We start from the raw sequence: 25841 nt of genomic DNA on the forward strand, positions 1-25841 counted from the left end.
CCCCCCCCCCCCCAAGCTAAATTTTATCTAAATCTATGGTAAATAAAGTGTATCTGAGGCCATGATCACATCCTGAGGGACCTGTAGGCACAGAGGTCACTCTTCAAACTAGAACATCACCTTATAGAGGTATGGTAATGCCATGCCATTCACTAAAACAAATGAAGTTACTTGCCAATCATGTCCTGGATACAGCTCAGTTCTACCTTATCTCATCCCACAGCAGATCCAAGAAGCAGTAAGTGGTGATCTCTGCTATGGGAGATCTACAAAGGGAAACATCAAAAAATTCTTTGAACTAAATACCTTTTATCTTCCAACTGAAAGAGGCATTCATCTCATGATGCTGCTGTTCTGACTGAGCTCTTTTAGGCCAATCTATAGTCACTTTTGGATTACAGAGTTCAGCATTTACAGTATAAACCACCTAGAAATAAGCGTGCCCCTGTGGGAGGATGGCTGAGGACAGGGATGCCTACATCACTTCTTCCCCTGCTGCCGTGACATGTTAAATATTTCATTAGCATTTCTTTTAAATGTATAAGATTATGTTATTAATAGTCACATTAGTCTGTGCTCAATGAAATTTTAAGCTGTTTAAGCAGAGTAATAAAGAGTATATGGTTCCTATCAATTCCTGTCTGACTCATCTCACCCTAGCTGTTCCACACAGTCAGCCTCTTCATATTAAATCCTTCTTTTATCAGGCTTTTCTCCTGGATTTCACTACACCTTGCCACACACGCTAGGCACATGCATAACACCTGGGACAAACTGACAGCTGTTCACTTCCAACTGTATCTTAATATAAATAACAGTAGCTGCCTCTCTGAAAACCTAACAATCTTGTCTTTAACCCTCATGCAGCTCCATTACTCCACTATCTGATCACCTTGCAGTAAATACATGACTTAAAGTCAACAATGCTACGACAGAAGTGCCAGTATCCCTGTCTTGCAGCTGAGGTATACTGAGGTGAGAACAGACTGAACTGCTTGTCAGGGATCACACAAGACATCTGAGGCTAAGGTGTCTTTGTCCCAAATCTTAGACTAGGACCCTATCTGCCAGGCCACAGGGTTATTTTCTTCCTTTGCCCCTTGCTTCTGCAATTGCCTGACATCTGCAGGTTCACATTTTGGTACCTACCAGAACAGCACATAACAGGAGAAGTATTTTCAAGGGGTTGGCAAAAACACAGTGGTTTTGTGAAAGCTGTCAATTTAAAAAAAATAAACCATCTGTTTCACAGGAACAGGTAGCATTGAGATCCCTGTGCTTTGCTTACTGGTAAATGGAGGACCATGCACACTTGAGGTAAGAAGCTGTTTGCAATTTTAGAAGAATCAACTGGTGCTAAGTAATTAATGGAAAATTTGGCTGTATGACAAATACTTGTATTAGCACTTTACATAAAGTCAAAATTCATATATACACGCCATTAAGAACCTAATTCTGTTAATATTAAATTTGCCAGTACTTGTTTGGGAGAAATATTTCCTTTTGAATAGGCACCAGCTGATCATTAAAGCTTCCATTGCCAGCTTGTACAGTGGGAAGAAGGAATCCACAACCAAAACAAACCCACAGAAGCCAGCTCCAGATCTAGTAAAGCAGAAATCCTGTGCTATTACTTGAGATCACATACCAAAAAAGAAAGATTCATCATTCAATGCTGTCCAGCAGCAGTGAGACAACTGCCTCTGTCACAGAGCTCAGAGGAAATACAAGACCAGGTTTGCTAGATATGCCATTTAAAACTGTAGTGTCCTAGTTCCACTGAGCAAAAATACATTGTAGGATAGAAGGCTAGAGAGTTGCCTGCTAGCAATCACATATCTCCTTCAGTGAAGGGTCCATTTTCATTTTTTCCCAAGTAGTTCTACAACTTAAAGAACCTGTTAACTAGGAGATAGTCTTTGATTTCTATTTTACTTCTACTGGTATTTTATTTTGCTTTGTAGCAGCCTGTAGGTTTTTTTTTTTTTTTTTTTTTTTGGTATATATAATCTTGGGTGAAAAGGAATACTCTACCTTTAGAGAGACATTTAACCATAAAGTTTCCAAGTGATGAGACTCTGCCACACAAGCTGGCAACCCCTTTCAGAATGATGACTCATTTCTGGTGATGTTTTCTAGTTTCAGTTTCCAGTCCCTGTATCTTGTCATGTCTTTGTCAGCTAGACTAAAACACACACTGGTATTAGAAATCTCACTGTTTAAACTAGGACTATGTCACCTCTTGAGCTTTCCTTCTAGAAGCTAAATATGGCAGTGTGTTCTGTATCTTGGGTGTTAGAAAAAACAAAAAATTTAAAAAAAAATCTCATAGCACAACCTATAAATCCTTTTCAAAGTTTTAGAGAACAAAGTGACTTGGAGACCAAAGATGACTGGCTAGAGCTGCCCTAAATTTACAGGTGCTGGGAACAGATAACTGCACTTTTTTAGGATGTCAGTTTCTTAAATACAAATTAGATAATGCACACCAAGGGCTACAACAGTTGTTAAAAAAAAACCCAAAACAAAACAAAACAAACCACAACCTATGCAACAAGAAAATCAACAGTTAGATTCTTAAAGTCTCATGAGCTTCTTGCATAACTGGAGTAAGAAACAGATTGGCAGCAAATAGTCATTGTTGCAGTTACGATGCTATGGCGTCTGCTTTTCTCTCTCAGCAACCTGCCTTATTAATTTTAACTGCACAAATAATAGAATTATCAGCCTTTAACTCTTGTAGTGTTTATGCTTTAGTGTTTTTTTTCCTGTGGCCCAATGTTGTACCCCTACAGGCAAATTCCTGATTTTCAGAACATATCACCAGGTTTAGCAGCCAGAAGAGCCTGATGAGAATTGCTTTATAGTGCTCCTCTTGCACTTGATTATGCTGAAACACAAACTGCAGGGGAAAAAAAAAAAAAGAAAAAGTCAGGGACAAAGAAGTTTTATGCATTGTTTGTCCAAATCTACTAGCTACTCAGCAGATGCATCATGAAAAGAAGTACAGTCAGGGGTCTATACATGGATGACCTGCTATAGAGCCAGCAAAATCCTGATAGCTTAGAGGAGTCTGGATGGACTCCATAGTGAATCTGGTTTAGGTACATATTTTTTCCTAATTTGCAAGAAATCCTTCTTTTGAATAACATTTTCTTTACATATTTGAACTCTAAAATTGTACTTTTTTTTTTAAACTACAGAGAATATGCAACGGTTTGGAAAACTCTGCTCCCTGGCTTATCTTAGCAGGGTCTGGAGGTACAGCTGACATCTTATCTGCATTCATGAATGACCCACAGCTTATCATGCCAGAAGCTGTTGAAAAGCAATTTAAGGAGAAGTTTCCTGCAGAAAGCTTCTTGTGGAAGGACATTCTCCAGTGGACGGCAACAGTGAGCTCTTATGTTTGATAATCACATACATCATGTTCACAAGTTCTCTCCTACCATTTCTAGCATCAGTAATCCATTCAGTACAGGTTTGACAAGAAGCTACCCAGAAGTTTTGGGTACTCCAGTGCTCTGACACTAATGTCATAGAGTACCTTTCTAATCTTAAAATCAAGTGCTCAGTTGATCATACAAACTACTTTGTCTTAGTGATTCAGCTGAACACTTAGGGCTCTGTCCTTCCTTAATTATTTGCTCAAGTAGCAGCCAGCACCCAGGAACCCCACAGTCCTTCTGGAGGACATGAAGCATTATTTATATTCCACAGCTGTGGAGCTTGTGCAGCTGTGACAGAAGAGACCTAATTCATGATCCACAGCTGTTAAATGGAAACCTAATTGTGGATAAGCATGAATAAGTTAAAAAGAATGAAGGGTGTTTAGAAATTATCCTATCTATTGTCAGTTATATGTGTTCTTAAAAAAGAAAGACAAACCAGATTCACATATTTTCCTTACTCTTTGTCTTGAGGCACACTTGCTGGACTTAAACCACTATGCAAAAGTGTTTAAGAAACAAAAAAAAAAAACTTTGAGATTGTCTTTATGTGAGGATTGAAGAGCACTGTGTGCCTCTGCAATAAATCAAGTCCACTCGACCTGACACACTACTTCTTTGCAGTCCCTGCCATAATCCTTAGCTTTAAGAGTTCCACATATTAATTCCATTAGGGAGAACTTTGCCAGATCACTAACGCAAGGGGATGGAAGGGCATCTAGAAGCGATATTGCCGGATGCTCACACAGTCTCAGTGCAACTATGCTGCGAGAAAGAAAACTGAATAAATAGAGAAGCAGAAGAGTACTGTATATATCAATATTTGATAACTTTTACTCAAAGAAGATTTAGAGGCTATGCTTTTAAATAAACAACTCTGAGAGCAAAACTTAAATGTCAAAGCAGGAAAAGGTAAAACAAAACTAGTGATGTGCTGGCCACAGCATGACTGTGAGTCAAATAAGAATGTGAGTTAAGAAAGGATATTTTAATTAAAGCACTGCTCTCATACTCAGGATATCTAAGATCTGTTCCTCTTGTCCTGCTGGGTGATTTTAGAAAAGGCAGTAAGTCCCTCCTTGCCTTAGGACTTATTTATATATGAGAAACTAATGTTTGTCTTCTTGCCAAACCTCAGCTTTATAATTAGAATGTAAGTTTTGGGGAAATACTGTATGGGTGAGCTCCACTGGGCTCTTAGGCATTAAAATATAACAGTAGGATAATGCGTAAAATGATTTTTGTTTCAACTCCCAATAGATTCAGAACATTGTTTCACACGAACATCTTCTAACTCTGCACAACTTTGAGCAAGATGGTTCAGAAGAACTAGACACAGTCATTTTAAAAGCTTTAGTAAAAGGTAAGAACAATAAACACAGCACAGCATAATGCTTGTTTTGACTTCTATGCCATAAATGTATTTCCTTCCTGTCCAGAACAAGTTCAGTTGGCTGTTGGATCAGATTTAATTTCTGATGCAGAGTTCTTGTTTGCTTATTGACAAATTGTGGGAATTACCATACCCTTGTAACCTTGCTTTAAACTTGCAGAGTTCTTGTTTGCTTATTGACAAATTGTGGGAATTACCATACCTCTTGTAACCTTGCTTTAAACTAGTGTTTGCTTTTTAATCTCATGCTATTGTATAGTACTATTTTAAGCATTCCTTTATTTCACTACTTGCTTCTATTTGTAGTAGAGATTATAGAAGAACTGAAATACACTGGAGCAGTTACTCCAGTTACAAGCAATTTAAAAAAAAAAGAACAAAAAGAACCCCACAAGTAGACCTGAACTGCCATAGTTCCAGAAACAATCCATTTCTCCTATAAGAAATCTTCACTGTATCCTCTGAAGGAAGATATTACTTGCTCTGCCACTCATTTTAGTTTGTGCTAACTTAATTTTTTGTGTTAGCTTAAATTTAGCATGAGGGAAAAAAAGACATTATATTTCTAATGTGCTAAATGAAACAAGACAAAAACAATAGCCAATCCTGTGCCCCACTTTCTGCAGGCCATGGTCCATCTTAAAATCCTACAGACATTTTAAACTTAATGCTTTAATAAATAATTCAACTAGCAAAAATTAGTATTTATTAGTATTTCTTAAGTTAGGAAAAAACAGTGCTGTGAAGGGTTCCTGGTTAAGCAGCCCACAGATCTGTGACACCTGAAGGAGAGCTTGTACTGCTAATCAAATTATTAATACTATATTGAATTAAACATAACAAGTTAAAGTACTGAGTTTATTTTCCTTTCCTATTTTTGCCAGCCTGTAAAAGTCACAGTCAGGAGGCTCAGGAGTATCTGGATGAACTGAAGCTGGCAGTGGCCTGGAATAGAGTGGACATAGCTAAAAGTGAAATATTCAATGGTGACGTGGAGTGGAAGGTACCAGGTTTGATTGCCTTAGAGGACAATCGGTGTATAATCCAATGTATACAAGACACTGAAACATCCTGAGAGAAGGCTTCAGTCTTTAACATTACCTGCGTTCTCCTCTAAGAGATTGGGCAGTGGTAGTATTCCTCCTCAGGCTGTTTGTCTTTCTGGTCCCCTACATGATAATGGCTAAAAATAGAAGAATAATTTGGTGGTTACAGCCTCTTTCTTGAGCTCTTTGGGGGCAAGAATCTTCCCTCCTCCTTCTGTACAAACCTTCAAAGCAAAAGAAGAATGCAGATATTACTGTTAGAAGATGGTAGGAAGAATGTCCCTGTTTAAACTGCTGTATAAATACCCATTGTGGTGGGTACCTAACATCACTGCAACTCCTCTCCTACAACATGCTATTTGTGTTGACATTTTAACATTAATGCTTACATAGACATTTTGTCACAAAGAAATTAAGAGTTCTAGCTCTCTCTCATTGTACCCACTGTTGACCTGGCAGAAGATAAAATGTGCATGTCCTTATATGAAATCTTCCAGTCTCATCCATCCATAACTCTCCAAAACTTTTCTTTTTCCCTTCAATCTAGTCCTGTGATCTGGAGGAAGTGATGATGGATGCTCTGGTCAATGACAAACCAGAATTCGTGAAGTTATTTATTGACAATGGGGCTAACATATCTGAATTCCTGACATATAGTCGTCTGCAGAGACTCTACTGTTCCATTTCTCAGAAATGTCTCCTTTATGAACTCCTACTGAAGAAACATGAAGAAAGCAAGCTGACCTTGTCAGGACCCACTGGCCAACAGCACCAGGAGAAGGAGATGTGCCCACTCTTTACTCTCAGTGAGGTCTCTAGAGTTCTCAAGGATTTTCTCCATGATGCATGCAAAGGCTTCTATCAAGACCTCAGACATGGAGGCAAGAAGAAATCTGTGAGTTACAACCTTCCATCAGTCCTGTTCCCCTCCAATTTAGAATTTAAACAATTTTAACTTGGTCTAGCTGTTTTGGATGGGGCAAGGAAGGGAAGATGAAAGAAACAGTCATTTCAGTTTCTTATTCCTTTTTTTCAGCTCATTATTTTTACAGATAAAATAGTTTGATCTTTTTAATTTCAAAATTTAGAAGGAAAATAAAGGATTTTCTAAGACAGGTTGTGATTCTTCTCCTCCACACATGGGGTTTTATGCAAGGTTTTACTGTTCCTTGAACTCATGCTAAGATACAAGCTCTGTTTAAGGATCTGTAGAGGGCCCTGTACCTCACACTCTTCTAGCCCAACTTCCACAGACCATTCCTTGCTCTAGTACCTTGCACATGGAGAAAAGTTTGTTGATCTTATTAGCCTCACATGCATAAGAACAGATTCAATGAAAGATACATGGGGAATATGGATAGATTTACATTTACTATGGAGTAATTAACAAAAATAGCAGTCTGCATTTTTCAGAGAACTTCAGGCAGAAGTACTTGAAAGACAATACTTTCTAGGAAAAAGACAAGCAGGTGATGGACATTTTCCACCCCAGATCTGAGAATGGTAATCTTTGTCTGTAAAGCTATTCCCAGATTTATAGTGTGTAGGGGTAGATTGGATATTCAATAATGCACAGTACATGATATCTACCTTTAGACCATTATAGTCTTGTTAGTGAGTGACCTAACACACAGAAAGAAATAAGAACGACTGCGTGAAGTGGCCCTGCAAGCACCCTGGCCAACACATGGCAAGTGTAACATCTGGTGGGTACCACTGTGGAAGGTCTGTAGTGGACTTCCGCAATTGTGCCATAGATATATCAGCATTTTTGCATTTAGACAGAATATTTAACATTGAAACTTGTGAGTACCAAAGTTCTTGCAAGAACATGGGAAATAAGTTTGGACACACGATTTCAAAAGAGGGGGGTATAGAGAAATCTTGTTAAGATCAGAGTTTTAGTCAAACTAAACAGTTAAACCTTTTGATATTTGCCAAGTTCTAGTTTCATCTTAAAACTGTTTTATACTAAAAAAAAACCTCTCACTCAAGAGCTTCAATCACTTTTACTCCAGTAAAGCCTAGCTAAATGAATTAGTAATACAAAAAGCTAAGTTTGAATCTAGTCAGGATTTCTTTGTTCACAAGGACAGACAATTTGGGGGAATCCCTTTGAAGTCATTAAGCAGATTCCAGACTTACAAATTTTACAGAAGCAAAAATTTGCTTCTGAATCTCATTTACCTTTGTGGGCTTTGGCAGTAAGTGAGCTAAAGCCAAGTGCTCTAAATAAGGCCCAACTCAGATACCAGATCACACTGCCTACTAGCTTTGTTCCTTTAAAAGCTTATTGCCATGCCTGCTACCAGTGGCTCAATCCCATTATCACTGGCAACAGAAAGAGCTGTACTCAGATACCAGTGTCACTGCTGCTGAATTGTGTGCCTTATTTCAAGTTAAGAACTAGTGGTTACAAAGACTGATGAGGCTTTCAGGATATCTTTGTCTCCTGCAAGGATTTCAATGCAATTCAGGTGATTAAATAGCTCACGACAAACTGAAGGAAAAAAACCAAACCACCAACACCCCCAAAAAATGTCATTAAAATAAATTTGAACAGAATCCCATCATTTAAAATATAACCTCACAAAAAGTTGTTTTATTAAAAAAGAAGAAAAATCCACTCTAGCTGCTTCTAATTAACACAAGAGATATAAATGCAGTTTTTAAATATACTTAAAACTCACAACTTGACCTAAGTTGCCATACTTCCTCTGGAGAGTTTTTTTATCAAATGCTAAAGGAATAGGCATTGTTCTACTTGAAATACTCCCTGCATGAGGGAGAGGTTTCTCAAAGGAAAGAGTAAAAAGAGGGTATTGACGTACTCTATTCTTGTCATGTACAGGGCCTTGGCGAGATTTATTTCTGTTGAAATAAAATGCCTTTTGTTCCCTTCTCTCTGAAACCATGTCCTCTGCGGCAGTTGAGCAGAATCCTGTAAAAGTGAAAGCAAGCTCAGATTAGTTAGTCACAGGTTTGTCTTGTATGATATTACACACCAGCAGCGAAACCCTGAAAGTCAATGAGAGCTTTACCATTGACTTCAATGGATTCATGGTTTCATCCAGAACATTCTCACACATATTGAGTTATATTGGGAACACAAGGGTCCTTTGATTCAGTAGAGAATGAACTAATTACCTCTCAGTCCTACCAAAAAGAAGAAAAAATCAAAGAATATGAAGTAGCTGGCAAGGCTAAGAACAGCTTAGATCATGTTATTTGCATGGAATGAGACTGCAAAGCAGGTTTTAATTTCTACAAACCATATTTCAGGATGAAATTAATACAAAGCGATTACCTGGGCCCTTGGATATGAACGAGAAAAGTGAAAATCCTTGGAGGGATTTGTTTGTATGGGCAGTACTTCAAAACCGGCACAAGATGGCAAACTATTTCTGGGCTATGGTAAGCTTTGAGCTGTAGCTGCTTCAGGAGAAATATTGGCATATTTCAAGTATACAAGATGTTTTTTGCTCAGCCTGGCAGCTCAGATGATAGATAAGTTTGTTTCTAAAGTACGAGATGTGGCATTTATAGGGTCTTTCATCTCTGTGTAGCTCATGCCAGCAAGGGCCAGAGGGCCTGACAGGGAGGGAGAGCAGAGCAACAGCCCATGTACATCAGCACAGCCTTAAACACTGCTGATTAACTTCAGCTGCAGAGTTGGCCCTTCTCTTCTTTGCTGATGATGACTCACCACTCTCAGTCTCAGGTTTTGTTCCTTCTACAATGGGTCAATTGTTTGGGTTCTAGTGCGACAGTGCAATGGAGCATCTTCAGCTTACGTGCTGTATGCATAGGGAACAACAGCATCACACTCTCAAAGGCTGAGCTTCAAGCTGGCATAATTGGCTCCTGTTTTGCAATCCCCCACAACCGAGGCCCTGTCTCTTACATCTGGAGTGCAATGCCATAGCTTCCCTCCCTCCACAGGGCCAGACACAGCTATTGGGCTCCATCCCTGAGCTTCCAGACAGCTGCATCTGGCACTCTTCAGCCAGGGGATGTGTGTGCGTGCAGACACATCTGCACCTTGCAGGGCTTTGTGTCTGTGGAGCCCTCTTACCAGAAGGCATGTTTCTCTGCTGTGTGCCACTGTTGTGCCACTGCCAGCTGTGCTCTCTCTTTTCCCAGGCAGCCTTGTGAAGGTTCTCAGTATAGCCATGTTTGAGGTATCTTGGTACTAGGAGACTGGTTTGCTCTATTTCCATGATGCATTGTTCGCCTTTAAGTCTTTGACTGCTACCCCAAAACAGGTTACCCCTCTAAGGTCAATCAAACCCAGAAGTCTCCAGCCTTATTAGGCACAAGAACTATACGTGGTTTTCAATCCTCAAATATCACCAAAACTGTAGTTTCAATTGACATTTTGTACTTCCAAGTCTGTTTGAGGCAAGATTCTTTGAAATTCTTTGCATTTTTTTTTTTTTCCCCTCTCTCGTTAGAAGTGTTCCTTAGTGAACTCTCCCCAGTTCAGAAATGCTCTCCAGTGAATGGTAACAGCAGCACTTCTTTCAATTCTACAGGGTCAGGAGGGTGTAGCTTCAGCTCTGGCAGCCTGCAAGATCCTGAAAGAGATGTCCCGCCTGGAGACAGAGACTGAAGTAGCTCGTATAATGAAAGAGGCCAAGTATGAGCAGCTTGCTGTTGGTAAGTAACAGCACCTTTTTAACAGCATCAAAAATTTAAGAAGTAACTGCCATTGGATGGCAAGCAAGTGAAAAAAAATACGGTTTCAAAGTTGTAAAAGGTCAACTGACATGAATAATTTAACAGCCTTGCAGCACAGGCAGTCCCAAACTTCAAATACCACAGAAGGACTTAAAACCCAATCATTTTGGAAAAATGAGCGTTCCAAGACTGGCCCTTGGGAATCATGGAAGAAATTACTGTCCTCCTGCATGTTGGCATTTTCAGTATCTGATCTTAGTACAAGGTGTGTTACAGCGATGGGCAAGATAAACAAAACACTTCCAGGCTCACAGCAGCCTGGTTTTTCTGCAGTATCAAGCTTGCTCTGTGAGGGACACTAGAGCAACAAGTTTTAAGGTTTGTCTTCGCTGCTAAAAATAATTCAAGATTACCTCACCCAGAAGAGGGCTAACTGCACTGCAAAACTGCAGTGAGGCTCAGTCTGGTTTCGCAGCAAACAAGCTGCCCCTCCCTACAGCAGTCAGAATTCGGGCATCTGCAATGCCAGAATGCCAAGCTCTCTCCCCTTTGCCTGGTTTAAAACCAGATGTCTGCACACAAACTCCTCTGCTGATCTGACTTCAGTCTAACCTGTACCTGAAGGTAGCTCTGCTGAGAACAGAAGGCTTTAAAGTATGCCACACAGAAACACAGTCTCTTTCCTCTGAGAGCTAGTACATCAAGCAGCTGAAGGCTCATGCAGACATTGCTACGTTATTTACACACAGATCACATTTTCCCCTCTTCTCACAGGACCATTATTATTTACAAAAAATAAAAGTCAGGTTCTCATATAATCTCAGGGCTTGAGTAATTAAGTCATGGAATTACAAGGCCTAATCCAATACACAGAAGTCTACTCCTTGGCTTTGGTAAGTATTAGATCAGATCCTCAATTTTAATTTCTGGCCCGGATAACACTGTCAATATTAAGTAGAGCAAACATTCTTTAAGAACGATAAATACTGCATCAACTGCAAAAGAAGTCTGTATATCAGCTTGTTTTAAGTGAACATGATCCTTCCCCCAGCCCTCACAGTGTTACAACGAGGTGTAGGCTGACCTAGGAAAGGTACTGCCATAACCAAGTGAATCAGCAGAATGAAGCAGACACAAGAAGTCAGATGTTGTCTAATGAGAAAATCTTGACATTTTGAATGTTTATCCTAGTTTCTGAGCTCCAGGACCAGCTTTTCTGGAAACAGAACTACTACACAACACACTACCAAGTCTAATATTATTTTATATGAAATAGCTCTGTGTTAAAACCAAGGATTTGTTGGCTACAAGGCAAAGCTGCGCTGCTGATTTTGTTTAGTCTATTCAGGAGTGGGGGCAGTGTGACAACTCACCCTTCAAAGTGTAAGAGGATCACTGAAGAGATACAGTTTTGTTGGATATGGTCTAAAGCTCCACATGAGGCAGCTACAAATGAGGGACTATAACGAATACTGACATGTTTCCCAGAAGTTTCTTATGCTGTCTGTTGAGGAACTGAGAAAGAAAAGGTTCTCCTCAGATCAAACAATAAGAAAAAAACCCAGAACCCAAACCTGTTAGAGGTCCCAGGCTGAGAAATGAGCATGCGGATAGAAAGAAATAGGAGAGAGGTATCAAGAGATTTACTCCAGATCTTCTTACAAATAGTGGGAATGTTAAAATTACAATGATTTTTTTTTTCACCAAGGCAAAATCTATTTCATCTGGCCTCTGCCCCAACACGTGTACACACATGCATAAAGCCATAGCAAGTTATTCTTGTGTCCAGCAACTTTCCTCTCTCCCTCCCACCTCCTTTTAGCATTATCAGGCTCCTTCCAACTACTTTAGCCTTGCAGAAGTCTCTGGTGCAACAAGGAGCATCTGGCAGTGCTCAGGCTTTGCTGCCACCATGCTGTGCCCTACACAGATCACTCTTACCTTACATTCTTTTTAAAAAATGTTTTCTTTTAAATCACAACATCTGTTTGTCCACGTTTCCTTCATTTGGCAGAACTGTTTAGCGAATGCTACCACAACAGTGAGGAGAGAGCATTTGCTCTGTTGGTGAGGAAAAACCAGTACTGGAGCAAAACCACCTGCCTCCAGCTGGCTACAGAAGCAGATGCAAAGTCCTTCTTTGCACATGATGGTGTCCAGGTAAGTTTGACAGACCCTTCCCTCACCACCTCTAGCCCTGGGGCCTTTCAGCATGATGGTAGACACAGAATAGGATAACACAGCAACTGAACGACCCCATGAAATGTATTCCCCTAAGAGGCATTCTTTGGAGAGGAGACTCTTCCCTCTCCCTAGCACCATATGAGGAGGACACTATTCTGCATCCTTGACAAAACAACAGTTTCCCCCTTCACCTCCCTTTCATCCAGTTGGCTCGCAGACCAGTGCACTGAGGAGGAGGTTTAGCCCCTAATCCATCCTGTGTTTTTTCTTCCTTCCTTGCTCACAGAGAAGCAGCAAGAAAGCACTTTTGCCTGAGGCATAATGAAGCTGCTCTAAGATGTGAGGTAACTCCTTGTTCACATTCAAGGAAGAGCTCAAAGATAAAAGTTAAATCAAATTACTCTTCAGCTTTGTCCTCACAACCTGAGTTCTCTCCACATATACAAAGCTAAATTAAGAGTGATAGTGCTTTTAGCTCCCAGTGCCTGACTTACACTTTCTTAGTGCTACAGATGTTGCTTAATTCTGCTTGACTTGCTGTTCTTTCCACTGTCCTCTTCATAACTCTTTGCATACTCAACAACATCTGCAGAAGGATGCTCAGAGCACCTATTCGCTCTGAAGGTGTGCCTGCTTTAAGTTTCTGGAGCATTCACTGCCTTAAAAGCCACAGAACATAGGTGCACTTCATCTGCATGTATGTTTTTGTGATCTTAAAGCCACCTCTTATTTTCTTGACTTTCAGGCCTTCTTGACAAAAATATGGTGGGGAGACATGTCTACAAGCACACAAATCCTGAAGCTTATCTGTGGATTCTGGTGTCCTTTCCTAATCTACACAAATTTAATAGCATTCAGGTACAAACATAGCTATTTGGGTGCAAGATATAAGTGATGAAAAATGGCTATAAAAAATATCCAGACTCAGAATTTCTCATCTACATGATAAGACCAGTAATATTGCTTCAAAGTGTCAACAGAAGGACTGCACCCCTATTAGCCAAATCATTTTTTTTATGGGACTGAGTGATTTTTATGTTCTGTGCTAGTGCCTATTCTAATAGATACTTAAAAGATCAATGCCAGAGTTTCACATAGATCACTTCTATTTTGCACAGTCCACAGGAAAACCTGTTGGAATTCTGTCAGCTCCAGTTTCTACACAGTAATGTGTAGGATATCTCCAGGTGTAGCACCATCTGCTTCTAGATTTGGAGATGCCTGGTTCAAACCTCAGTATCTTATCTAGAAAAATAGCCATCATAAAGCAGCATTATCAGCCACAAGCCTTGATAACTGTAAGTAAAGCTTAAAAACACAGGACTGACATGAAATCAATTAAGAATTTCAAATTCAACATCTTGAGGTCTCTATTAGTCTTCTGCAGGCATAGCTTTGGAGTTTGTAGTTTTCAGCTTTCTGTCACAGTGAAGATGGTTAGAATCTTAGGTTTTCTTAAAAAACATACAACCAAAAGCAGCCAACAAAAAAAAGCAGCCAAGATGCTCAGCCAGCCATAAGAATCCAGGAACTGAAACTTTAAGAAAACCTTGTAATATTGTGAGAATCATATACAAATCAACAGAATTTGCATTATGGAATGACATCCTATTATGAAATGTATGTTTCTTAAACTGCTAAATTGCTTAAAAGCAAGAGGACAACTTGTTTGGCACTGCTGACTTAAGACTCTCCTTCTGCCGGTATCACTTGTCATAGTGGCTGCCAGATTCACAAATTCAGGTAATCTAATGTGACATTTTGGCAAAGTTTTAATGGAAAGGTTTAAATTATGATTCATAATCAAAGTAAGCCTTTCCAAATTTGTTCTGTGGAGGACATTTTTTGCCTCCTTTCCCTGGAAATACAAGAGTTGACACCGTGTTCCCTACTGCTTCTGGCATTTTCTCTCTTAATTGCTAGTAAGAGTAACCAGGAACAGAGCGCTGGGGTATTGTCTTCTAGGACTGAGGGGTTCATTTCTGCTCAACTCCTAATCTGAGGAAACTGAGCATCCTGCTCCATTTTTGTGAAGCATGCCAATGATTACTTCTCTGAATCTTGCGGGTGACTTCAGCCTTCTCCTTACATATAAACAGAATTTGCAGAGGTAATGATTATGCATTATTTGATAGATTCTCAGTGGAACAAGTCCAGGATAAATCCATGCTAGCAGATCTGTAAGGATGCCAGTTTAGTAGTGGAAAATTGCTAACCATCATCTTTCAACTAATGAGTTTATTTCCTTACAGTGAGGAAAAACAATCAAAGAATGAGTCAGAGCCATTTAGAGAGCTGGACAGTTTAGATACAGAGAGGACTCCATTTTTTTCCAAGGAAGAAGATCGGTAAGTTTAAAACCATTTGTTAATATAACTTTTGTGACAACAATCAAAGAACAAGACACTTCTTGTGGATTGGTGACCAGCTAATGATCTAAGGAGCAGTTGAAGGACCAAGAAAGTCATTGCTCCTCAGAAAGTGCTGTGCTCTGTGATTACTGCTGTTGTTGCTTTCTAAAAAGAACATAGAAATAAGCAGGGATATATCACTGTTTTAAGGATACACAACTTTACTTGTTCTGAGCACGTAATTGCTACAGAACAGGGAATCTGCTTAATACCAGGGGACTCCTGAGATTCCCTTCAGCTTGTGATGGCTGATATACATTGGATTTAGGAACTAAACCCCTATCAGATTACTGAGCTGAGCAGAAAGAAGGTTCTCAGCAAAACCTTACATTATAGGAGTGCATCACTACATGCTTTCCAACAAAGGCAGCAACTTGCAAAAATCAGCACCTGGGAATTTTATATGAAGTCAGCTTCTCACCATACCAGCATTCTTTATTTATATTTTTAAAGATGGGCCCTGAGGAACCCAAAGTACAACACAAACATGAGTTAGAGGAAGTGTTACACAAACGAGTAACTGAGCACAAAGATTTCATCGGTTGCTTGTGGTCATTCATAGATCTGTGATTCAGAACTTCTGAATCCCACCCTATACCTCTGCCACACACTCAGCACCAAAACCTGAAAGGCCACAAGGGCTTAAGTCAGGATAGGAAGAATTTTGATTAGTACAAAGTCCTCTTAATGGCTAAACAGCCACTTGTATTAAGCATGTGTTTTCAAATAATTTAAAGAGAACTTCAGAAATATGTGAAAAACAGTAGTGAGGAAGCATCATCCTTAATATGAACTGCTGGACCAAGTCAGAGTTATTAGGTTCTATTTTTACCTCTGTCATTTAACTGCCAGTATATTGGAGAAAAACATTAGTTCTTCTCTCTTCCTCCCTAACCTATAAAACAGGTGTAAAAGCATCTGCCTCTTGGGAGCTATTTGTAAGCAATGTCATAAAGCACTTCCATATCCTGAGTGAAGCGTGGTTTGGTCATTACACTGTGTGTTCCAATTGCCATTATCTTAGCAATTTATTTTAACAAAGAGGCTCTCTCCCTCCCAGATCTATTTCAGCATCTTACAGTAAAACTGCAATTATCCGTTTCTGATATTAGCCTGTTACCATGGGAACATATCTTATGATGTCATAAGATGAGAGGTAGTACAGAATCAGGCACATAGAAAAGACTGGCTGTGAGAAAGAACTTTTCCTTGTAACAAATGTATTTAATAATTAGCAAGGATGTCAGGGGAAATTAAAAACCAACAAAGAGTCATTGTTTGTTTTTTTGCAAGGTGAAATCAAAAACATACCCTAGTGTGCACATCCCTTGCTACATCATCACACCTCTCAGAGTCAGAATCACAAAATTAAAGATACAATAACATCCCTAGTTTACACAGGAGAGCAATTTATGTGGAAACAAAACCTCACACTAAGATCAGATTGCTATCAAATACAGGGAACTTGCATTTTCTGCACAGGATAATTTCCATTGCCAGTAGATAGCACTTCATGTTTCAAACACAGCAAAAACAACTGTAGATGCACAGGTCAAATTTCCCTTCAGTTACCAGAACACTTGTGTAATTCCACAATAGTCAAAGACTACCTTAATAAATAATCTGTGAGGTCAACTTTTTCTACTAAAAGGTTTCTATATTACTTTTTCTGCATTTTATTCTAATTTAGTTGTAAAGGGCGAGATACCAGTGCTTACAGTTGCGTCAAGGTCTAAAGTATTCCTTCACTAGTTCTCTCAGACTCCAGTAAGGATAGTCAAGTAAAACAACGCTTAGCATGATCCAGCACTTTAAAGACTGGGTCAAAAAGAGGAATTGCCTAAAGTCACAGCAACAACAAGAACTTCTGCATGCAAACGCTACAAGAGTTTTTTAGGGCCAAAATAATTGAGAACTGACTCACAACCTGCATTGGCCATTTTGCTTTTCTTACCTATTATTTAGGAAGATGAAGAGCAATTAGCCCACTTCTCCCTCTCCCTGTGTGTTTGTACTACATGCAGGAACACAATGAAGTTACAAATCAAATTAACACAACAAAACTGAAATAACAAGAATATGCATTTAGGTCCGATATGGCTTTGTTTTTCAAAACCTTCTTTTTGACTTGAAATATTTCTGCTATGGTAATGAGATTGCTCTGGCTTCTACAGCCTTCCTCCCTGCCGCCCCCAGCATCTGCCTGTTACTATCTTACCAGAAGCTTTGTATAGAATAACACTGAGTTCCCATGAACTAATTTTATGAAGTCATCATCAAGCCTATATTCTTCTTGTTTTGCAGAGGAAATGGTAAATTGGAAAAGCAGAACCCTTCTGAAAACACAGCGTGGGCAACATTCACATTTACTCGGTGGAGAAAATTCTGGAGTGCCCCTGTAACTGTATTTATGGGGAATGTTATAATGTACTTTGCTTTTTTGTTTCTATTTACTTATGTCCTTTTACTGGACTTTAAGCCACCTCCACCTGAGGGTCCATCTGCTAAAGAAATTATACTTTACTTCTGGGTTTTTACCTTGGTCTTGGAAGAAATCCGACAGGTCAGTTACCTACAATGTTTTAGTAATAACACAGTAAAACTTGAAGCAATATTTTGAATAGATTTACAACCTGTATAACTGTACAAGCTTGAAGATTTCAAGTACCAGGTGCAGTTTTGCACAGAAGAGCAACACAGACCTTACCTTATCCAGAGCACTCCACCTCTCTCTCCCAGGGCAAGCTCTTCCTCCACCATATGAACCTGTAGCTCCACCTCTGTTTTTCCATCCTGCTCCAGCTGTAGCTAAGTCAAGCAAGCAGCTAAGATTCAGGTGTCCTTCACTTTGCAAAGTGTCCCTCTGATTTAATTCCCCAGAACTCAGTCCTCCCACCACAAATAAAGTAAGTTGGAAGTTATATTCTATACCTGGAAACACAGCAGACAACTCTACATCATTTTAAGATATTCTTTCCCATTGGGGAATGTTTAAAAGAGCCAAGTAAATTAATTCAGATTATTTGTGTTTTTCTTAATATACTTCTCAAACCATTAGCAGATGTCTTTTCGGTTTGCTTTTCCTAAAAAAACCCAAAACAACAAAAAAAAACCCCTTCTCTATTACTCTCCCAGTTATTGGCTTTGGAATGTCCTCAGCTCCAGAACTGAAATAATGTGTGAACAATGGTGCTAGTGTGTTGCCAACTGTGGGTGCATAAAGCTGCCCTCTTTAGACACAAAAAAGCAGTTATAAACATTTACTCTAGAAGAACAATTAGGTGTTCATTATTTAAGCAACAGGAACAGTGAGGGGGTCCCAGTTTGTTACAATTTATTTGAAATTATGCAGCAAGGCCATAACCAGAGGAGGACATGGAAAATATTTGGATCAAAGAACATTTCATTATAAGCCTGTAAAACATGAAGAGTGCCAGGCTAAAACTGCATTAAGACACCCAACGTTTTACCTAGATAATCAAATGTGCACCCACTGACAATTCCAGTATACAGATGCCAAATCTGTTCATGCTGTTTAGGTAGCAATGTCTAGCAACTGAACTTTGACTGGAAGGTCTTGTATTGTTTAACAGCCTGAATGCTGACAAAATCTTAAAATCAGGCCTCAAAAATTCTTAAGGCTAATACCACAAGAACAAAAATATTTTTTTTTCTTTTTCATCCAACTTTTGTGTTTTAAGGCAGTAAAACGAGCTTGTTTTCAAGCATTTTTCCCTATTACACAAGGCATTTCTTTTTGCAATGGAAGAGCAAAAGGAAACAGGAACTGTGTTAAAACTCACAATGAAATAGTGAAACTGGAAACAGATCAATACCAATGATTATTTCTCTTTTTCAGAGTTTCTATACAGATGAAGACACAAATTTAATGAAAAAAATTAAACTGTATGTGGAGGATAACTGGAATAAATGTGATATGGTGACCATATTCCTCTTCATAATTGGGGTCACCTGCAGGTACATGTCTGTTCCATGTTCCATGTTCCATGTTCCATGTTCCAGGCTCAGTAGCAAGGGCTATGTATGTCAACTGACAGGACAGTCTCCTGTGCACATGAGGACAGGTGTGACATTTACTTTTACATGCTTTGAGATGTGTTTCTGCAATGAAAGCCTCTGAAATTCTGTGGAATCATAGGAGTTGCTCCAGAGACCACAGAAAGTCACATTGGTATATTCAAACACATGTACATAAAAGCTCTGGGGTTTTTGTTTTGGCAATCCCTTTACTCACTGTATAATATCTCTTTTTTATTATTTTTTTTTTAATAAATCTCATTGAAGCCAAGACAGAGAATACAGTGTCCCTCCACCTTTTGGCTATTTCGCACTGATGTACTGACATTATGTTAGGTTCCTCTGACAGGCTTATGCAACCACAGCCCTGAAGCACTTTCCTTTTTCTAACTAGGCTATGCCTGGAAACTGAGTGTAATATTTGAGAAACTACTTCTCAATGGTACTTGTTGAGATCTGATATTTCATTTCATGTGTTCTGCAGGATGCTGAACTCGACTTTTCAAGCTGGCCGAACAATACTTGCCATTGATTTTATGGTGTTTACACTTAGACTTATACATATTTTTGCAATTCACAAACAACTTGGACCAAAGATCATAATTGTGGAAAGAATGGTAAGTGTGCAGACTCTTTCAGATAAATACTTGTGCTTTCAAAAAAATGGAGAGTAGGAAATCTTCTCTTTACAAAGGAAAGCAGTTTATAATCTTTATTTTTGTATTTTTAAGGCTTGTCATTTTGCATATATTCATTTATTTAGCATGAATATTAGATGCAATGAGTTTGAAATAGATCCTTCCAAAGAGCTCTGTAGTTTAACAAGCTGGTCCCAATTTACTAATCCTTGTACCTTACCTAATCATTTATTCTCAGATCTGGCAAATGAAGAGTAGTGTCTGATTTACTGCTATTCCTCCCACTTCATAAGCTGTGTGCATGCAGAGCAAAGACCCCATACAGATGACAAGCCATTTACAGAAGGGCAGGGCATTAACTGAACGACTCTGCTCTGCTTGGGGACATAGATTACATTATTTGCAAGAAGTGTGAAAAAAAAAATCTGTGGAAAAGGAGAGTTGCAAGTTTCCCACAGGAGTTACTCTTACTTATGCTTTGTAGCTCCAAGTTACAATGAAACCATATTAGTACTTTGTGAGCATATGTTGGAAGATGTTGATAAAAGATCTTTATTTATTACCACTCTCCTGCAGGAAATGAGACATTAGGACTACGGTTACTGTGCTTGGGTATTCATTGCTATGTTAAAGTAGCGTTTTATTTAGGCATGTTAATCCTCTAGGCCAATTAGCTCATGGTAACTGATTAATAGGAGTTCATCTAAGTGTAGGTGCTATTATAGAATCTACAAATATTTGATTTGTGACTCACAGCAGAGCTCAGTAAAAGCCCTACAGTCTAAACAAGCCTATACATTGAATAAACATAACTACCAAGCTATTTGGATTTGTCTACAAATGCAATAACTGGAACTCTAACATGACATTTGCCTGGAGTAGCAAAAGGGTAGATGGCAAATAAATATTTGTTCTTGAACATTATCTAGCTTACAGCATTAGCAGACTTATATTGTAAGAGAACAAGTCAAATCTACAGCTCCTAACCCTTTCTTGCTGCTTACCAAGCTAAACCAGGGCCTTGAACAAATACAGGGATGTGTCTACTATGTTGGCATCTGAAATCATGTGAGATAACACACAGATTAAGAAGATGCAAATAAGAACATAAACAACAGCCTAGACAAAACCATAAAATGGGACCTTTCATCTGCCCCCATCCAAGCCAACATATTGCCTTAGCATTGGTGGTTCAGTGTTGAACTTTACATCAAATGAAGGAACAGTGAAAGTTACTTCGGTAAATGATACCTTCTTGAAAGGTTCATCAGGTGGGTTCAAGCAAAGACCATTTCCCTTACTTAAACAGAGAAGCAACCCAAGATGGTCTCTTATTGTCTTTCTCCTTTTTAACCTTGCTACAGAATTGCTGAAACAAGTCTGGCAGCTGCTAAAACGGCAGTTCAATGCCAGGGCAATGCCTGTTCAAAGAGGGACTGCAGGTTGGAAAAAAATATTTCTAGACTCACCACCATTCTCTCTTACACCATTACTGTCCTGCAGCATTACCAGAAAACAAAATAGATTGGTGAAAGTCTGAGAGACATCAAGTATGTCTTGCCTGACTGAGATACTGTGTTTCTTAATAGAACTCCAAGTAACATCTTGGAGGTCTGAAATGCCTATGCTTTTGGGTAACTGCACAATCCAATAATCTAATTGAATCTCCAGACCCTAATGAACTCTGTCAGATTAGATGGGAAGAGGATGAAGTGTTCCTCTTCCACCAGGGAAAAATTAATGCACTTGAAATACATATTAGGTTTTATTTTTTTAAGTAAGTGTTTTAGGATTTGATTACTTCTGCTTCTGTAGAGAAACACAATGTTTAAAAGCAGGAAGTCCTGAAAACAATCCCTCAGATGCATTACTTAGCTTGAAAACCCAAGATAGAAGCTACCTGATCCTTGCAGCTTTCAGTCTCTGCTGTATCAGTAGTTCAGTATTCATCAATGAGCACTGACTATTACCAGGATTCACTGCTGCAGCAGCAGTCTTGTAATTCACAGTAAAGCAGTTGATGGCTCTCACAGAAAATCTGCATTTAAAACGTACAATGAGATTCACTTAAAAGATAGAATGTGTTTCATTTCTAAATGTTAGATGATTGAAAAGCAAGGTTTTGATTTAAAACAAATGCCTTTGTCTAAATGACCTACCAAAGACAAATACTGATTACAGGTCAAGAACAATTTAACAACAGCAAGGTCAGAAGAGGAATTCTGTGCATGGAGCTGTATCCTATTCCACTTCATGTAACCTAAACAAGCTTGTAAAGAAACAGAATTATCTGAGCAGTTTTCACATAGAAAGACTACCACTCTTTGCCTATGCTATTACAGTCACCTCTCCTTTTCTCCCCTCCCCCTCTCTTTTTTAGATGAAGGATGTTTTCTTCTTTCTGTTTTTCTTGAGTGTGTGGCTCATTGCCTATGGTGTGACAACTCAAGCTCTACTTCATCCCGATGACAGCCGAGTGGAATGGATATTCAGAAGGGTGCTTTATCGTCCCTACCTTCAGATATTTGGCCAGATTCCACTGGATGAAATAGACAGTGAGGAAATTTCTTCCCTCCACCTAACGTCCATTTTTGAATGCACACTTCTGATTAGAGCATAGAATTCCCAGTATTGTCTTTTTTTTCTTTCTCCATCTTTGTCCTGCAGACCAAAGCTTTCACATTACTATGATATAAATAGTGTATTTGCAAAGAGCTAATGTGAATTGTGGAATTACAGTAGAGCATAGGGTTGGCCCTATTTAGACAAGCTCTCTGAAATATTCACACAAGGATTTGCAGTTTTAAAGGCTGGCACACCTTCTTTCACTTCAATCCATTTCCATTCAACCATTTCCATTTCCATTTAACCTAGACCCAGATAACCCTGTGTAAACTGAAATAATAGCATCTCCATACATTTTGGCAGTAGTTTTAACGTGGCAGTGTTAAAGCAGTACAGCTCTGCCCATAAGCAAACACTTATGTTTTAGAATAAATATTCTTCTGGAGCATTTATTGACTCTGAAGGTAAAGCTGCCCAAATCAAATAAAGCTATTTATTGCGTATGTGCAACATTTCAAACAAAACAACATAAAAATAATAACAAGACACAGAAATATGTGGGCATAAAAGTTCAAAGGCAACGTTTTTGGTAGGTAAGCAAGTAAAATACAGAATAGGTCATCTCCCAAATAACTGAAGTAAAGCTGTAGCATTAGCCAGAATAACTGTGCTAAATGTCAGTGATAATATTGAAGTAGGATTCAAACTTGATGTAATATAGATGGAACAAAAAAAATCCCATAGGCAGAAGCAAACCAGTAAGCATTCTTTCAAGTTCACTCAGCTTAATAAGAAAAGGCATATGTCTATAGAAAAGCCAAAAAATTACTTAATTGCCTATGGTGTAAGCATGCACAGCACAACCAGTCAGTCTTATTTCCATTAAAGTAATTGGAGAGAAACAAATATTAATGGAATAGGATTAATCTAATTTGGAAATAGGTCAGATGTAGCATTCCCTAGAAATATGTGTTTCTCTCCATTGAGACTCCAAAGAGTATTGTCACCTGGACAAATAACTGGTTGAAAAACAGAAAAAAAAAAATTAATTACACAGGCAACTTCCAGAAGGGAGTCATTTGTTCTGGGGCTCTCTGGGGCTTATTCTGTTTGACATCTTTATGAAACATTCAGAAAAGGAGGTGGGTAATGAGGAGGACAAAAATTGCTGACAAAACTACATTACTGGTTAGTAAAGACTAAAGCAGGCACCTAAGAGTTGCAAGAGGGCCCTCGTGAGTGCTAAATCATCAAATGAAATTCAGTGTAGATAAATGTAAGGTAATGCACTTGGTGTAAGCAGTCCCATCTGTGGTGATACAACTGCATGCTCTAAGGATTATGATTGTGCGGTTATCCATGGCAGTAGGGGAAAGAATTATTAGTGAAAAAATGGAGAACAAAAAAAGTAAATAATCATTATGCTAGTCTTAATCTGTGGATTTAATTCATAGCTGGAGACAGGCAACATGGCTAGACCTCTAGTCTGATGCAGCAGAACCATTCTTACTAATCTTGACTGCAAGTTCAGCTGTACAAAGTAGTTTAAATTTAGAATGAGGAACCCCATTCCCAGCTTTTACTGAGTTTTCTCCTCTAACATGCATACCACCATGAGGATTGCAAAGACAAGTATGTGGGGGAACACAACTGCTAAATACTCAAAGGTGGTTTGACTTTGGAACTCACAATTAGGCTAAAAAGAATATAGCCCCCCTTTGCTGAATGTTACTAAAAAGCCAGCTGTGACAGCCATGTTGCCCCTGAATGAGCAGCCAAGCTCTGGAGGTCTGCACTGTCCTAGGCTTGCAAACCTCTTGCACATTAAGGCAATGTCTCTTCATGTACACAACATTATTACATTTTCACAAAATTAAAACATTGGATATTAGTTCACAGAAATGATCTTTCAACTGCAATAATTAGCTCAGTAGCTCAAGCAGTCAAAGAACTGTCCTTTTAGGGTTAAGAGAGTCTCATGGTCCTGCTAGCAGTCAACAAGGGCAGTACAAAAATACTACCACAATATTGAGTTTAATATTTTAATAATTGTAAAAAAATTACACTGATGGTTATATGCAGCCAAGACTAAATCTCATTTTTGTAATCAGTATCATCATTGTCCTTGATTTGTATCTTAACATTAAAGGCACATCCATCCATGTCACTAGTTCTTAAAAAAAAGACATGTTTAGAGATACTCAGTTTTTATTTGCATTGAAATAGCTATAAAATGCATTACTTCAAACCTTGAGAACAATTTGTAATTTTTGCCATATGTTGAGTCAGAGATTTTGCTCACCAAAATGCAAAGATTTTGTCTCTACTCTAAGAAGTAAATGTGGCAGCAGGATTTGTCAAAACTATTATTTTATTTCTCTATCTTCCTTTGCAGCATCACGAATACATCCCAGGAACTGTACATTAAATCCACTGCAGATTCTGCAGGAGAACCCACCATCATGTCCTAACAGCTATGCCAATTGGCTCGTCATACTTCTGTTGGTCATCTTCCTTCTAGTCACCAATGTCCTCCTTATGAATCTCCTGATTGCTATGTTCAGGTAAGAGCCATTTCAGTAATTATCAAGACAGAGGCTGCAAAGGTTTAACTGAACACCCACATTTACTACATTGCTGTTGGCTGTTCATTTTGGAATACACTAGTAATTTTCCAAATTAATATTATTTGGGGATTGATAAATGGACTTCTGTGATCATACAGTTCTTAAGTTCTCATCGTCCTTACTCTAGCCACATTAAAGACAAGAAGAAAAGAAGCTTTTTTTACTGCTAAACATTTGATTAAACATGTGTAGAAGGGTCTGGATCCCTGGCTGTGCTGCACCACAAGTTTGCAGGTGCAAAGCAGCTGTAAACTTGACAGATTTAACAGAGGATAATCTGCATACAAGGGAAATGTTTGATGTCAGCACAGCTAATAATGATTCATTTGGTTGAAGAACTGACATGGCATGTTCAGTGGTCTTGCCTGAGTGAAGTGGAATTACCTTTATTTAAAAAAAAAAAAAAATCTAATGTATTTTTTAACATTTGAAGACTGTAACTGCAATAATTTTAATATCTAAGAATTTACACTAATTTTAGATTAAATTAACACTACTTGATGAGCTTGCTGTTCCTTTTTTAAAGTAAATATGGGGCTAAATTTTGTAATAAGCTTTAGCTTGTTGTGGTAAAAACAGTTATCTACTTTCCCTCCCCTTTCTTATCCATTTTATGGCTTCCTGAATAAAGTCATGCTATTCAATGAACAATGTTGACACCAAATACAGGTCCAACAGGAACACACAAGAAATGCTTTAATAACTTTGTGCCAGCTTGAGATAATGCAATATACTCACAAAAAAAAGGAAGGTATTTAATACAAATCTTCCTCCAACAGTTCAGCTATATCTCTTAAAAAAAAAAAAAAA

General features: G+C 38.7%; 2 protein-coding genes across 4 annotated transcripts in view; one reads left to right on the forward strand and one right to left on the reverse strand.

Moving 5' to 3' along the window:
* Window positions 1-25841, reverse strand: part of KCNQ1 (potassium voltage-gated channel subfamily Q member 1) — a 420899-nt gene that overhangs the window by 386730 nt on the left and 8328 nt on the right. The window lies entirely within an intron of this gene.
* Window positions 1-25841, forward strand: part of TRPM5 (transient receptor potential cation channel subfamily M member 5) — a 42595-nt gene that overhangs the window by 7803 nt on the left and 8951 nt on the right. Inside the window, exons 5-19 of the mRNA XM_026850363.1 lie at window positions 1253-1317; window positions 3204-3395; window positions 4710-4812; window positions 5727-5845; window positions 6436-6783; window positions 9171-9302; window positions 10424-10547; window positions 12583-12728; window positions 13498-13610; window positions 15005-15100; window positions 17468-17726; window positions 19023-19141; window positions 19686-19818; window positions 22220-22394; window positions 24800-24968. Coding sequence (XP_026706164.1) covers window positions 1253-1317; window positions 3204-3395; window positions 4710-4812; window positions 5727-5845; window positions 6436-6783; window positions 9171-9302; window positions 10424-10547; window positions 12583-12728; window positions 13498-13610; window positions 15005-15100; window positions 17468-17726; window positions 19023-19141; window positions 19686-19818; window positions 22220-22394; window positions 24800-24968 — 2293 coding nt within the window. The remainder of the gene's footprint in view (window positions 1-1252; window positions 1318-3203; window positions 3396-4709; window positions 4813-5726; window positions 5846-6435; window positions 6784-9170; window positions 9303-10423; window positions 10548-12582; window positions 12729-13497; window positions 13611-15004; window positions 15101-17467; window positions 17727-19022; window positions 19142-19685; window positions 19819-22219; window positions 22395-24799; window positions 24969-25841) is intronic.

Source organism: Athene cunicularia (genome assembly GCF_003259725.1).
Source record: "Athene cunicularia isolate RWA chromosome 5 unlocalized genomic scaffold, athCun1 chr5_part2, whole genome shotgun sequence".
Taxonomy (NCBI): domain Eukaryota; kingdom Metazoa; phylum Chordata; class Aves; order Strigiformes; family Strigidae; genus Athene; species Athene cunicularia.